The sequence below is a fragment of the Phyllopteryx taeniolatus genome, chromosome 7 (assembly GCF_024500385.1).
Source record: "Phyllopteryx taeniolatus isolate TA_2022b chromosome 7, UOR_Ptae_1.2, whole genome shotgun sequence".
In the NCBI taxonomy this organism is placed as follows: domain Eukaryota; kingdom Metazoa; phylum Chordata; class Actinopteri; order Syngnathiformes; family Syngnathidae; genus Phyllopteryx; species Phyllopteryx taeniolatus.
In genome coordinates, this window is record NC_084508.1 from 17,537,938 (window position 1) to 17,554,229 (window position 16,292).

Sequence of the window (16,292 nt, forward strand, 5' to 3'; positions counted from 1 at the left end):
GTGTGGTCAGGAAGTGAAGAAACGGGTCCAAGCAGGTTGGAACGGGTGGAGGAAGGTGTCAGGTGTGTTATGTGACAGAAGAGTCTCTGCTAGGATGAAGGGCAAAGTTTATAAAACAGTGGTGAGGCCAGCCATGATGTATGGATTAGAGACAGTGGCACTGAAGAGAAAACAGGAAGCAGAGCTGGAGGTGGCGGAAATGAAGATGTTGAGGTTCGCTCTCGGAGTGACCAGGTTGGATAAAATTAGAAATGAGCTCATCAGAGGGACAGCCAAGGTTCGATGTTTTGGAGACAAAGTTAGAGAGAGCAGACTTCAATGGTTTGGACACGTCCAGAGGAGAGAGAGTGAGTATATTGGTAGAAGGATGATGAGGATGGAGCTGCCAGGCAAGAGAGCTAGAGGAAGACCAAAGAGAAGGTTGATGGATGTCGTGAGGGAAGACATGATGGCAGTTGGAGGATGCAGGAGATAGGCTCTCATGGAAAAGGATGACACGCTGTGGCGACCCCTAACGGGACAAGCCGAAAGGAAAAGAAGAAGATTTCTGCAGGCTATCGAAAGAGTGGCTCATCATGATCAAGATAACCTAAACGCATTTGTTTAAGTTGTGTGGGCTGCAGCTGCACAGTTGACAGTCATTCATTACCACAGAAAAAAATAAAATAAAATTTCAAACACAAATGTAAAATGAATCATGGCTTTATTAACAGTGTCCAAATAAATATATATAAAAAAATAGACTACTCACCATGTTATTCTCGAGTTTACCTTCTGGTGGGTGACAAAGATGCATAAGTGCACGCTGTTAACGTGTGACCGCTTTTAGGTGAATATTTGCTTTTCTCACACACGTCTTGCAAGGACTTCCTCCTTCACGTTGTGTTGCAAAATACACTTCAAACACAGGTGATCCGTGACAACGACATCAATTGCACCCTTAAAAAAAATTTAAATAAGAAAAAAATCGCAAAGGTTTACATTTAATTGTTGCCTGTAGGATTGAATTAGTTCTGTTTTAGTCTTTGATCCCGGTTTTGACTGACTAGGATGTCTCTTTGTCTGTTTGTGGGCAAACAGTTTCCGAAGCAGTGTCGCAAATTATTGTTTAAATGCATACCTGGAAAACAGAAGTGAGGGGAAAATAAACCGAATAATGCATGCTAAAATGCTATTGGTCACACTGCGTTGTGACGAAACCGGAAGTGAGGCGTTAACTGTAATGTTGACACGATGATCGGAGATCTCTTGTTATTTGGGTAATGTAATCGATTCACTCATGTGTACATACGTTTAACACATTTAAATGCCATACATGCCCAATTGTCGCTTTTTTATGTACGTGGGAAGCAAACTGTTGATCTAAATGACAGGCTAACTAGCTCCGTGCTAATGCCACCTCACCAGCTACCTGGTGCGCCGACAACACACATAACAGCCTAATTGTCTGATTCTTTTCCAGCACCTTGTTGATCAATGCAGGAGCTGTGTTGAATTTCAAACTGTGAGTACAATGACTAAAATTAGTCATATTATTAGAATAAGGCCAACGTCGTAGCTGTAAAGTAACATTGACCAGTGTGAGTTGAATTGTGTTAACACTGCTACAGCAAAAAGAAAGAATCACATGGATTTGGAGATGAGTCCAGAGGTCAAACAACAGGTGAGTATCAATGTATAAGAAAATAAAAGTGTGGCTGTATTTACTGTTTGTGAGTCTAAATATCTTCTATCTGCAGGTGACAACATCCGAGAGTTCCTGCTCAGCCTGCGATACTTTCGCATCTTCATTGCACTGTGGAACATTTTCATCATGTTCTGCATGATTCTGTGAGTGAAAATACTGTATTTTCCACATTTGTGCACTCTTCTGAGCAAAGAGAATTTCTGTGAAATGTATTTGTTATATAATGTTGTTTTCTGATCATGCTATTATTATACTCCTATTGTGAACATATTTCACTGTCGGTGTTTAAGTATCTCAACAATCGACAGTGAAAACAACAAATTATTTTTCTCTTTCAGTTAAATAAGTATATATACATCACAAAATCCTGTTTTTTTCAAAGAGTCTCTTTCACAAGTCTTTCGAACAAAAACCGAAAATGCACTTTTTTGGGCCATTTTCGGCCAAAATTCTTCAGTGACTGATTTTTCGGTGCATCCCTAGTTCAAAGGCGTTCCTATGCGATCATATGTGGTCAGCAAAAAGTAGGACGTCCCAGTTCACTCTCTCACAGTTCAGTCAAACACTTCAACCAAGTGAAAAGCTGATTTTACTAGTATGCTGACATATCACGCCCACAACATGTGACTAACATCTCATTGACAAATTCATTCACAAAAGAGATATTCAATGCAATAGACTATGTATGTATGTGCCACAAGGAGCTGGCATTTATAAGTTCTATTATTCTAATAGTAGTTCTACAACCCCAATTCCAATGAAGTTGGGAAGTTGTGTTAAACATAAATAAAAACAGAATACAATGATTTGCAAATAATGTTCAACCTATATTTAATTGAATAAACTAAAAAGACAAGATATTTAATGTTCAAACTCATAAACCTTACTGTTTTTTAGCAAATAATCATTAACTTAGAATTTTATGGCTGCAACACCTTCCAAAAAAGCTGGGACAGGTGGCAAAAAAGACTGAGAAAGTTGAGGAATGCTCATCAAACACCTGTTTGGAACATCCCACAGGTGAACAGGCTAATTGGGAACAGGTGGGTGCCATGATTGGGTATAAAAGGAGCTTCCCTGAATTGCTCACTCATTCACAAGCAAAGATGGGGGGAGGTTAACCTCTTTGTGAAGAAGTGCGTGAGAAAATAGTCCAACAGTTTAAGGACAAAGTTCCTCAACGTACAATTGCAAGGAATTCAGGGATTTCATCATCTACGGGCCATAATATCATCAAAAGGTTCAGAGAATCTGGAGAAATCACTGCATGTAAGCGCCAAGGCCAAAAACCAACATTGAATGCCCGTGACCTTCGATTCCGTCAGGCGGCACTGCATCAAAAACCGACATCAATGTGTAAAGGATATCACCACATGGGCTCAGGAACACTTCAGAAAACCCATCCATCCATCCATTCTCTACCGCTTATCCGGGTCGGGTCGCGGGGGCAGTAGCTTCGGCAGGGACGCCCAGACTTCCCTCTCCCCAGCCACTTCATCCAGCTCTTCCGTGGGGATCCCGAGGCGTTCCCAGGCCAGCCGAAGGATGTAGTCTCTCCAGCGTGTCCTGGGTCGTCCCCGGGGTCTCCTCCCGGTGGGACATGCCCGGAACACCTCACCAGGGAGAAGTCCGGGAGGCATCCGAATCAGATGCCCAAGCCACCTCATCTGGCTCCTCTCAATGCGGAGGAGCAGCGGCTCTACTCTGAGATCCTCCCGGATGACCGAGCTTCTCACCCTATCTCTAAGGGAGAGCCCGGACACCCTGCGGAGGAAACTCATTTCGGCTGCTTGTATCCGGGATCTTGTTCTTTCGCTCATGACCATAGGTGAGGGTAGGAACGAAGATCGATCGGTAAATTGAGAGCTTCGCCTTTCGCCTTAGCTCTTTCTTTACCACAACGGACCGATACAAACTTCATACTTCAGAAAACCAATGTCAGTAAATAGAGTTTGACGCTACATCCGTAAGTGCAACTTGAAACTCTGCTATGCAAAGCAAAAGCCATTTACACCCACAAACACCGTCAGCTTCTCTGCGCCCGAGCTCATCGAAGATGGACTGATGCAATGTGGAAAAGTTTTCTGTGGTCCGACGAGTCCACATTTCAAATTGTTTTTGGAAATTGTGGATGTCGTGTTCTCCGGGCCAAAGAGGAAAAGAACCATCTGGACTGTTATGGAGGCAAAGTTCAAAAGCCAGCATCTGTGATGGTATGGGGCTGTGTTAGTGCCAATGGCATGGGTAACTTACACATCTGTGAAGGCACCATTAATGCTGAAAGGTACATACAGGTTTTGGAAAAATATATGCTGCCATCCAAGCAATGTTTTTTTCATGGACGCCCATGCTTATTTCAACAAGACATTGCCAAACAGCAATCTGCACGTGTTACAACGGCGTGGCTTCGTAGTAAAAGAGTGTTGGTACTAGACTGGCCTGCCTGCAGTCCAGACCTGTCTCCCATTGAAAATGTGTGGCGCATTATGAAGCGTAAAATACGACAACGGAGACCATGGATTGTTGAACAGCTGAAGCTGTACATCAAGCAAGAATGGGAAAGAATTCCACCTACAAAGCTTCAACAATTAGTGTCCTCAGTTCCCAAATGTTTATAGAATGTTGTTTAAAAAAAAGGTGATGTAATAAAGTGTTTTGGAACGTGTTTCAGCCATAAAATTCTGAGTTAATGATTATTTGCTAAAAACAATAAAGTTTATCAGTTTGAACATTAAATATCTTGTCTATGTAGTGTATTCAATTAAATATAGGTTGAACATGATTTGCAAATCATTGTATTCTGTTTTTATTTGTGTTTAACACAACGTCCCAACTTCATTGGAATTGGGGTTGTAGTTAGTAGTCATGTGCTCTTTAGAATTACCCATCAGTGTCTATATTTTAATGCTTAGAAGTGCACTTTCAAAACACTCATCTTGTTTTCAATCTTACCACAATTTTGAATGGAATTAAATTGAATTTGAACTTGTTTTGCTTTTGTCTACAAATTATCTTGACAGATTGTTTGGATCATGAGCAATGGTGGCTGTAGCTGGACTACCACCCAATGACTGATTTTTCAAGATGGATTCTCAAAATCCCCTTATACTTTTTTTTTTTTTTTTAAATAAATCTGCAATTTTTATTTTTTAACCTCAAACTCACCTCTACAATTCTACAGAAATGTATAGAAATAGAAATGTATCTATTTATTTATTTCATCCTACACATCATAGGGGGTTTGACATTGTAATACTTTCGTAATGGGCGGCTATTGTGTCTCACGTTATTCTTGTACTTGTGCGTAAATTGCATAAAATGAATGGACTCTCTTGTGTCTGTTTAGTTTACCTATTTTTAAAGTATGGTTGAAAACCAACACAATAGTAAATGTAAATGTTTCCCGCTGCCCGTTCTATCTTGAATTTGAATTTGGTATGACCAGTTCTTAGTTGTACACTTAAATCTTCTGCTATTTTTGTGACACACTGAAACATCATTTTAAAGGCTCTTTTCTTCATGATCTACATCTATAAATGGAAAATTTGACATTTTTCTGACTATAAATTTGACACACATCTAAGAGGTATCTAATCATACGCTTTAGATTTTCTGCTGTTTTGCTTATTGATGCATTACATGTAGCCACTGCTCTGGGCCTGTAAGTAAATGTTCGCTGCAATGTAAATGTATCACAATAAAAATAGATTATTACAGTAACTTCTTGGGGCAAATAATGGTTTTTGGACATTTTATTAATTAAATGTACAGTTTTGAATCAGCAAGGTTTAGGAATTGTAAAAATAAGTACATTATGAAGGAGACATTTTTATTTGCCAAGAATGAAGGATTTTTTGTGTCACTCTACTATTGTAGTGTATATACTATACATACAGTTGCAATAGGGTTCCTACGCAAGTATGGAAAAGTATGGAATTTAATTACATAAATTTCCAGTTCTGGAAAAGTATGGAAAATGGAAACTGTCGAATAGAAGAATATTCTTGTTTCCAAGACTGTTAGAGTAATTCAACCAAAAATTATATCTTGAAAAAATATAGATTGATTTTTTTTTTTTTTTATTATTTTTATTTAAGGCACTTAGAAACGTGACTATGTTTGTGTGAGAGTTCAGTATGGTCTAGGTGCATACTGGATTCTGATTGGCTCAGAAAATTCAATCGCAGAAAATTCAATCGCTGATAATGTACACCCTTCGAATGTCTCAAGTAGTTCCTGTCAAAAAAATAATTGTTCTACATTAATATGCAGCACCATTAGCCGTTATCTTATACAAGCAAACATACCAACCTGACAATCAGATTTCTGAAAAGTAAATGTAAAGTACTCAGGACAGAAATTACTGAATTTTAAACAAATGTGAGTGATTTAATCATTTACTTTTATTTGGTGATTACAACATAGGGATAGGGATGCTACTGAGGGATTGATGGAAAACTGAAGAAACAGAAGCGGCACAAAGTTTACTCTAAGAAATAAATCCACTAACAAACGAGAAGGATTAAATCAATTCTAAGAAAACAAAATAGGTGACTAAAATGCAAAGACACTATTAGAATTTTTTACTGAGATGTCTGGAAAAAGTATGGAATTTTTAAATTTCAAACATGTAGGAGCCCTGTTGCAAGAACAGTTTTGCATATAAGTGGTATTGAAAATGGATGGATTGATGTGGATGGATGGATGGATAAATTGATCATAAAGTGTGATCTGAGCTTCATCTAAGTCACAACAATAGACAAAAACAGTAATCTTGAACTAATACCATACAAATAGTTATGGTTCCTGTAGTTGCAGTTCAACGAAACATGCAACGATCAGGAGGAATATTGGACCATTCCTGTTTAGAAAACCTTCCGTTCAATAATCTTGGGATGTCTGGTGTGCATCTCTCGCTTGAGGTCATGCCACAGCATCTCAATCGGGTTGATGTCGGGACTCTAACTGAGACACTCCAGATTATTTTTTTATGAAGCCGTTCTGTTGTTGATTTACTTCTGTACTTTAGGTCGCTGTCCTGTTGTGTCACCTATCCTTGGTTGAGCTTCAGTTGTTGGACAGATGGTCTTATGTTCTCCTGCAAAATGTCTTAACAAACTTGGAAGTTAATTTTTGAGTCAATGATAGCTATCCGTCCAGGCCCTGAGGTAGACAAGCAATCCCAAATCATCTCACGGTAGGGATAAGGTTTTCATGGTGGTGTGCTGTGCCCCCCCACACACACACACATTCAGTAGCGTTGTGTGTTCTTTACAAACAACTTTACAAACAACTCAACTTTCAAATGATAATATGTAATAAATAATAATATTGCGATATTGCAAGCATTCTTGGGTTAGCAAACACCTTTATTATGTTGAACAAAAGTTGAAGAAATAATATTCATTGAATTCTGATTTCAAGACTAGTTATCACACAGTTTGTTGTGTATATGTAATAATATGATGAGGCGATGAAACATTTGTGTTCAGTCACAACGGCCTTCTACGTTGCATACTTTTTCCAACCTGCGTTGTTAATGCTTAAATGATGTGTCCAATAAAAACATGAAAACGTGCAGTAATTGTTTGTGCACTTGCACAAAGCCATCTGGGATTGACTCCATCTCACTCGTGACCCAAGGAGAACAAGTGGTATAGTAAATTGATGGATGGCTAGTTTAACAAACTGTTTTTCTATTGTTAAGACTTTGTTTGTGAAGGAATCCAAGTAATTTCAGGACGTCTTCAAGTAGTAGGCCTATTGCAAAGACTATGTAAACATGTAATGAATAATGTGGAAGAAAAGCATTAATTTCACCACAGAGAATATCACACATTGTAGGATACATAATCTGAAAAAAATAAAATATATATATATATAAATGTCAGTATTGTTATGTACATTTTAAACAGTTGTGGCATTTGTAATAAGTGAGCAAGTCATTTTAGGTTGAATAGCAACTATTGAAAACCTCGGTGACGCGTATGTCGTAATATTTCCCATCATGCTCCTCTGCAATCCAAAAGGTAAAGCTGGGCGGGGTTAAAGGGACATGGAAGCTGCCAGTCGCCGAGGCTCGCCGCTACTTTCGAACAATATTCACCACCGCGGTGTCGTTTCAGATGCAAACAGCGAAAATAAGTTTTAAAACAAAAAATACAACAAAAAAAATATGACGAATATGATGTCCGGTCTCGTAAAGGCTCGTCCTTCGACCATGTGAGTTGTCAGCGGACAACTACTGGCCGTTATCTATTGTGGAGCGATGACAGCGGCTCCAGGCACGCCACACGGGATGAGAGACCGACTATTGCAAGCCATCGACGGCCACAGCAACGTGAGTACACCGCTGTCCTACTTGTACGAGTTTGGACGCCTCAAGCCTTCAGAGTTGTGGTCAGCGCAGAGGTCGAACAGTGGGCGACTGAATGATATTTGCTTGCTAATTCAGAGCAAAGCCAAGCATTCCACTGGCTCACTGGCTTGTGTTTGCTTACGTGTAACTTGCAACGTTCAGCACTGGAGATCGCGAAAGCAGAATTGAAGTTGACCATAATGTTAGAAACGGTTCATTAAGCACAACGCAGCACAGTCCTACATCACTGCAAACTTTAGCCACAATTAAAAAAAATAGTAATTACATTAATAATTCTCTGACAAATTATACCAGTTTCTCAGGGAGACATTTTTGATACGACTACCAGTAATCCCTTTTTGATCCGATACTGAGTCTAATTCCGATAGTAGAGTACAGTACCGATCAGATACTTTGTGCAAATAATGTTTGTTTAAAACAACAAGTGTTCTGTATTTCAAATCATAACTGCAAGTAATACAAAGACATTGGCCGAGTTTATTTTAAACTCTTTATTTCACAGGGGTCAAACTGGATAAAATAAATGCCACAATAATTGCACAAGTTTGTCAATACATATTAAAATATTCATTTTAAAAATGATTGTAAATTAGTTATTTTATATATAATAATTGTTATATTTTATAGATGAAATGTGATTGTTTTTCATCCATCTTTTCTAGTATGCATTTATCTAAGCTCACCATGGCTGTTTTATTGCAACTGTATAATTTAATGGCACAAGTCTTTATCGATTTTTAATGTTCAATTCTTGAGGAAAACTTACCTGAATAAAGCTATGCCTTTTTGCCTGTGTGAAGGTATCTCAGTGATAAAGATTACTGCAAAATGATATCATGCAGCTTTTTTTTTAACGCACATATTTATTCTGTTACTTATTTAATAACTGTATTTATAATTTGAACAACTCCCAACAGCAACAGTGCAAAGCGACACTTAAAACACCACATTTTTGCCCTCTGTACCTGAATGGTGGCTTTCTGCAGCACTGAAGGAACGACACTCTGCTCTCCTCTTTTGTCGGCGACTCCACCTCATTATAAATGCATTGTATTCTGTGTTGTGGTCCAACATAAGGTGTTTGACGACATTTTGTTCTGTTGCCACAACTCCTTACCATTTTCCACAAACATCACAAACTGTGTCTTGGCTGTTTGGAGCTGAAATAGTTCCACACATGACTCCTCTGTATGCTCTGCCGTAATGCCATTGTACAGAGGTATACTTAGACTGACTGAGTAGTGTGGCATGCCGCTGCACTTACACATTATTTTACCCAAGCGGGAGAAAAAGTAGTTCCCACCAACCGCATATCAGGTAGACCAGGTCTCAACAGTGTAGTTACTTTGTACTGTGTTCCAGTTAATGATATACTGTACTGTACAATATCACTCAAATCCAAGGATCAAAGGCATCTGTTTTGATTCGAGAATGGATTCTTGAGTTTAAGGATCTGGTATCGGCATTATCAAAATTTCAATATTGATCCACATATCACTAACCAGCATACTGACAGTTTTAAGCACATATGGTAAATATATTAAACTGCTTAGGTGGTTTTAGTATTGAACTATGACAACTATTACGTGAACACGTTTTTGTGTAGAAAATATATTGTTATGTAGCTATACAGATAGATAAAGCAGCATTTCTCCTTTTAGTAGAGTTCTCATGCTTTTAATTTTGGACCAAAACAGCACATTTGCATTTCGTCTCACTTGAGCCTGAAACCAGTACAAGTACACTGCAGCTGGATATGCAGGTGCTCATTTGAGAGGCTATTCAAATACATACTGAAAGTGGACATAATGGTTTGAGACTTCTGTACTATAATATGAATGTGTGTTTTTCCAGGAGATATGCAACATGGTGATTGTTGTGGAGGTGATCTCTTTTTTGGAGAAGTATCCCATCACCAAAGAGGCCCTGGAGGTATTTTATTAAAAGAACAACTTTAAAGTTAATGTACAGTGACATTTTACTCAGGTTTTCAGTGATTAAATTACAGGCAAAACATCCATCTTCTCTCTAAAGGAAACTCGTCTCGGAAAACTCATCAATGATGTCCGCAAGAAAACCAAGAACGAAGATCTTGCAAAAAGGGCCAAAAGGCTTCTGCGGACATGGCAGAAGTTGATCAGTCCTGGGAGAAGTGGAGTGTTTTCCAAAAGCCACAATGAGGCATCATGGTCTTCCAATGCTTTAGTTCACCCTTGCATTCCGAAAGAAGCGACTGCTCTAACTTCAGGTAGAGCAGGTCTGGAGTTAAAAAGCAGGAGTGACTTCAACAACTGCGCTTTACTTGAAGCGAACAAACCAAGCAACAGGAGGCACACTGAAGAATTCCAGGAAGGACTGTCACCAGCCAAGATATCCAAACTTGCGTTTAATGATAGAAGCCAAAAGCAGCTGCCAAACAAAAGAGTTTACAGTAGTGCTGACATTTCTTCAGATTATTTATATCCGACTGAAGATGAGGACTTTTCTGACCTAAAGAACACTGACAAATTGCTAAATGTTAAATCTGCAAAACCTCACCCAGGTGGCAGAGGGTTCAGCATGAATGTGACTGCTGCAAAGTTACAAAAAACATCCTTTTTACAGCAGCAGCAAGCCAGGCAAACTTCCTCCGGGGGGCAGCATCAACCTGGTATCCTCCAAGATATGTTGCACGTTCCTGAGAGTGTGAGGCAGGGATTTGCAGCTCCAGCACAGAATATTTGCACTTCTGGGTTGAGGCTTTCCCCTCAGATGTTAAATGACTGCATTCAGGGTTCACAGTCTCCTGATGTGGACTTTCAGAGTAGCTCTCACTGTATGGAAGACAACAGTGCTTTTACTGATGCAAGAAACAAGAGCTGCAGCTTTAGGTTTCAGGACTATGTGATGAAACCAGACAGACCGGTTCAAGAGGACAACAATAAACCTGTAAGGTTCAAAGACGGGAGACTGACATTTAACCCCGTAACAGGTCAAATCCAACCCTCCTCCAATAAAAATCCTTCCCTGGCTGAGAAGGCAAAACTAGCACACAGAGTTGAGCCTCAGTGCACAGAGCAACCAAAGCAGAATCCACCGGTTCCTCTCTGTCTATTCCAACAGACTAACTGGAAAGAGCTGTCGAGGAACGAAATCATCCAGTCCTACTTTAGCCAGCAGAGTAGCATGCTGTCGTCTTCGCGCGTCCACTCTCCCAGTACACATCTTTTCATGACAGAGTACTTGAAGAAAGATGAACGACAAAGGGAAGAGGACAAGGAAACGCACATGTTGGTATCGGCGCTCCCAAGCAGTGACATACCTGGACTGAGCAGAGAGGTCCACAGTAAAGATTTGAGGAGATTACACACAGAGCAATGGCCAGGGGTTAACGGTTGCCATGATACACGGGGCGAATGGTACAAGTGGACAGAGTGCATCTCCTTAGATCCACATGAAGACGGGAGCAGGTTGAACATTCTGCCGTATGTCTGTTTGGATTTGAACACCTAGTGCGTGTTAGGGAAATTCTTAGTTGCCTTTGGTGCAGCAGTGGAAGATTACGTTAATGGTGCTGCATGTTCAGATATGCAGATTACAAGGTCTTAATCTCTATTTTTATGAGGTCTCAAATGAAAGTGGCATACACGCAGACAGAGTTCTGACACCGATTTTTAAAATGTGAGCGACCCCACACGACAAACAAAAAATGGACAACTGTTTGCTTCCTGCTCTTATAGTGTGTGGTTTACTCGATGACCAACACAACTCACCACAGACATAACATTTCCACTTGTAATCTCCTTCCTCCTCCTCTGCAAACCAGATGTCTGTCATAGTAAGCAAGACTAACCTGTGAGAGGCAACATGGTGCCACAGGGAATTCTGATTCCTGAAAAATACAAAGAAGAAAAAGTAGCAGTAGACAAGGAAATCGTAGAAGCTAGGCTAACTGTTCGTTTATCTCGTAAACACATTGCGGGGGAGGGGGGAGGGGCGTCGTCTGCTGTCTTGCTTAATGTTCCACAACTTAACTGTTGTTTTGCAATATAGCATCTCCAGTTAAACCACACACTATTTTTTTTTTGCTTTCTCGTTTTGTGGGTTTCACTTTATTTACCAATCGATCAGCACACAGCTTGCATCTATTCGACAATTTTTTTCATCTTCTTTTCTTCGCCTCTTTTTGATGTAATATTTTTACACAGTGCCCCCTAGTGCTCTGACTGAGATACCACAGTTGGAAAAAATTGTACCTTTATATTAAGATGACAAACTTGAGTTCATCTTTTAAAAAAAAAGTCATATTTTTTATCCTTACAAGAAATGTAAAGTTTAAACTGAAATCTATTTATATTGGTTGAAATTGCCTCACTAGAAATGTTCGTAGACAAGAAAATGGAGTTTCCTGCTATATGCACAATGTGAATTTATTAAGAAAACTATTGTTGGTTATCTTAAAAGAGGAAACCAATTGGTCGTTCATTATTAAGTGAAATTCTCTTTTGTATTTGTTATTGCTCTTTAACCAAGCAAAAATATATTTTAAAGGTTAAAACCTATACTTGATTATTCCGATAGGACTGTCAGTCGAATACTCGCTTGATAATTGCAGCACTACTGGATGAAAATTCCTATTTGTGACAGGTCTGTTTAATGTCACTTCAGAAGTGAGGAAAAAGTAAGTCAGCATTTTCATGGAATAACTGAAAACCTACTATCAATCGGTTTTGAAGGGGCAGTAAACTAAGCCCCACCGTTGAAGGTGCAAAGATTTTGATCCACCCCCTCGTTTTCTTGTAAAGGTTCAATGCACTTATTCATCAAATTTGTTTTGATATGGATTTTAAAACATTAAATATATAAATGCAGTATACACTGCGATTGGCTGGCAACCAGTTCAGGGTGTACCCCGCCTCCTGCCCGATGATAGCTGGGATAGGCTCCAGCACGCCCGCCACCCTAGTGAGGAGAAGCGGCTCAGAAAATGGATGGATGGATGGATGGACAGTATGTAATACATATTAAATATAAATATATGTTAAAATATTTGTATTTTGTTAGTAAAATGACTCGACTCGAAACTCAAAGTATAGGACTTGCGATTTGACTCGGGGACTTGCATGTCTCGACTTGACTTGGGACTTGCCTGTCTCGACTTGGGACTTGAGGGCAAAGACTTGAGACTTATGACTTGCAAAGCAATGGCTTGGTCCCACCTGGTTCTTTTTTTTACCTCATTGAACATTCTGCGTTGTGATCTTCCAGTCATTTTACAAGATAGCCACTCCTTCGAAGAGAAGCAACAGTGCTGGACGTACTCCATTTACAGAGAATTTGTCTAACCTTGGACTGATGAACATCCAGACTTTTAGAGATACTTTTGAAACTTGGCCAGCTTTATACCAGTTTATGTATGAAGTCCTGACCTCAACCCAATGCTGTGGCATGACCTCAAGAACTATTCCCAGCAAACATCCCAAGAATCCTCCTGAAACTGCAACAGTTTTGTAAAGAGAGAGGGTCCAAAATTCATCCTGATCATTGTACACGTCTGATCTACAACTATAGGAAACATTTGCTTGAGGTTATTGCTGCTAAAGGAGGCTCAACCCGTTATTAAATCCAAGGGTTCTCTTACTTTTTCTTCCCCGTCCTGTGAATGTTTACGTCCTTGAGATTTAGGTGAGGATCAGACTCAATTTTTTAACCAATTCATGCAGAAATTTAAGAAATTCCAAAGGGTTCAAATACTTTTTTCCCCTCTTAACTGTACATACAGTACAGGCTAGATCATGATTCTATAGGATTGGTGAGATATTCTTTATTCCCTCCAACTTCTAATGATCATCTGAAGCGCTAATAAGATTCTATCAGTAACACCAGTAGGACCCCCAATGTATGTGATACGAAATGAGTTATTTGTGGCACTATGAGATTTTAAATGGGCGTACACCAGTCATTGGTTGGACTGTTTGCCTGCAAACTCGCTTCGCCATGATCTTCTTACCTCCCATCTCCTCTATTGCAATAATCTGAGGTTGACTTTGGACAGACTGAAATGTAGACATTATTTAATGTTACTAGACAGCAGTACACCTATACAGTGTCTGTGCTGTGAAGAAATTTAGTTTTTGTTTCCTTGTTTCTTTTTACAGCTTCTCTTTGAATACTGCCTCATGCTGAAACCCCCAAGGGGATTACAGTACTGTACTTGCAAATGAGTGATAGTTGTGAAAGTGTCATGAAAATTACAGATGTCACCTTGCATATAGGAGTGCAACAAAAGTTTGCTACACTGGAAAATATAAAGATACTGTTACTGTACTGATACTGTACATGCACAGTATTTATTAACACTTTGTTCTGAAGTGTTTCTGTGACTATAAACTATACCTGCTATTTCTCAGCCATCTCTTCGAAGACTAAAATGTGAGCCATTCTGATAATGCAGTTTAAGTTCATTTATTGCCTTCGCCTTTCACTTGTAGAATGCACATTGAAATGACGAAATGCATTATGCTGTTTACTTGTATGGACTCTCGAGTGGAAGTCAAATGTAAATTGACATGCTGGATAAAGTACTGTACTTTGTCATTCCTAGATATTATCTGCCTTCTTGAACTGTTTTGTCCTAAAAAAAAATTTTTAAAAAAGGCGCCTTAGTAAATGTACAGAATGTTGCCTTTTGCATTATTTTGGTATTTGCTGTTTACTACCACCATGTTGATATGTGTTAATAAAAAGTGAAGACCCATTCCTGCCTCTTTTTTCCCCCAGACTATATCATATTTGTATTACTACTACTTTTCAAAATTGACTTGATCACCTCTCAGTAGCACAAGGTTATACTTTTTATACATTCATGCTGTTTTGCTTTAATCAGAATCAGAATCATCTTTATTTGGCAAGTATGTCCAAAAAAACACACAAGGAATTTGTCTCCGGTAATTGGAGCCGCTCTAGTACGACAACAGACATTCAATTGACAGAGAACACTTTTGAGACAGAAAGACATTGACAAAAAAAACAGTCACTGAGCAGTAAATGTTTGCTAGTTATCTGGTAATGCAGGTATTTTTTTTTTTTTGGGACAATTTTGCAAAACGATGCAGAGTCCTCTAGCACTTAGAGCAGTTCGAATGACTAATATTGCAGTAGTCCGGTGCAATGACCATTGTGCAAAGGGCGCCGAGACTTCAAGCGACTAGTACGATAATCTGGGACGATGTTGATTGTGCAAATGTTGCAGACACTCCTCAGTCAGTGTGCAAATGGAGCAGATGCTACTCTGGCACGAGTGACCAGTATTTGTCAACAACAGATATGCAAATAGTGCAGCGTGGTGAGACTACTACAGTGAGTGCACGAGTAATATATAATTGGCCCGACAGAAGTGTGACAACAAACTCAAGACAAAAAAATTGCCAGCCCCGTAGGCCGCTCTCTACACAAAAAAAGCTTAATATCACTTAATGTCACAAATCTACAACTAATCGTCAGCAAAATATGACATCTCTAATTATGCCCCCTTCCCCATCTGAAAATGTCTGAATGAAATCCCCAATATCTATGATTTTATATCCCTATGGGCCTGCAAGGATTTATGGTAAATTTTTTGGGGAAAAAATGTTCATGCATGAGAAATTATGGAATATGTTATAATGAAATTTTTTTTTAAACAGTTTTTTTTTTTAGGCTATGAAGTGTTTATTTTACCACCCAAAAGAAAAAAAAAGTACAGTTTACACTCAAAGTCCTGCGGTGTGAATTATGTGCGATATAGAAAGAAAATCTGAATCCACAGCAGGTGAACTGCGATATAGCGAGGGAACACTGTAGGACAATATTACCAGGCATACTGTATATTGTTCCTAGGGGGCACGGTGGACGACTGGTTAGCACATCTGCCTCAGTTCTGAGGACCTGGGTTCAAATCTAGGCTTGCCTGTGTGGAGTTTCTATGTTCTCCCCATGCCTGTGCTGGGGTACTCTGGTTTCCTCCCACATCCCCAAATATGCATGGTAGGTTAATTTGGGGGGAAGGTCGCTTGTAGTTGGTCAGCAATTTTAATCCAAGCAAGACTGATTCAGAGTCGTTAGCAGTAAACCTTTCCCATCTTTTCTGCATTATTTCTCATTTCAATGTTAATTTCTTTTGTCATCTGATTTCTAGCGCGATTGCACAGGGCTGTCCCTACTTCGATATGTGCCTTTTTAGCCTGGCGAAGTTGCTGAAGTTTGGCA

General features: G+C 39.3%; 2 protein-coding genes across 2 annotated transcripts; both read left to right on the top strand.

The window, feature by feature from the left end:
• The first annotated feature begins 1,152 nt into the window (after positions 1–1,152).
• Positions 1,153–5,022, top strand: smim7 (small integral membrane protein 7). The gene is made up of 5 exons (XM_061779946.1): positions 1,153–1,259; positions 1,463–1,504; positions 1,611–1,663; positions 1,740–1,830; positions 4,708–5,022. Exons 1-5 carry the CDS (start codon positions 1,234–1,236, stop codon positions 4,721–4,723), a joined length of 228 nt encoding a protein of 75 aa, XP_061635930.1. The 5' UTR covers positions 1,153–1,233; the 3' UTR covers positions 4,724–5,022.
• A 491-nt stretch (positions 5,023–5,513) lies between these two features.
• On the top strand, positions 5,514–14,802 carry LOC133481058 (mediator of RNA polymerase II transcription subunit 26-like). The gene is made up of 3 exons (XM_061779945.1): positions 5,514–8,027; positions 9,921–9,998; positions 10,101–14,802. Exons 1-3 carry the CDS (start codon positions 7,956–7,958, stop codon positions 11,556–11,558), a joined length of 1,608 nt encoding a protein of 535 aa, XP_061635929.1. The 5' UTR covers positions 5,514–7,955; the 3' UTR covers positions 11,559–14,802.
• Positions 14,803–16,292: the final 1,490 nt, after the last annotated feature.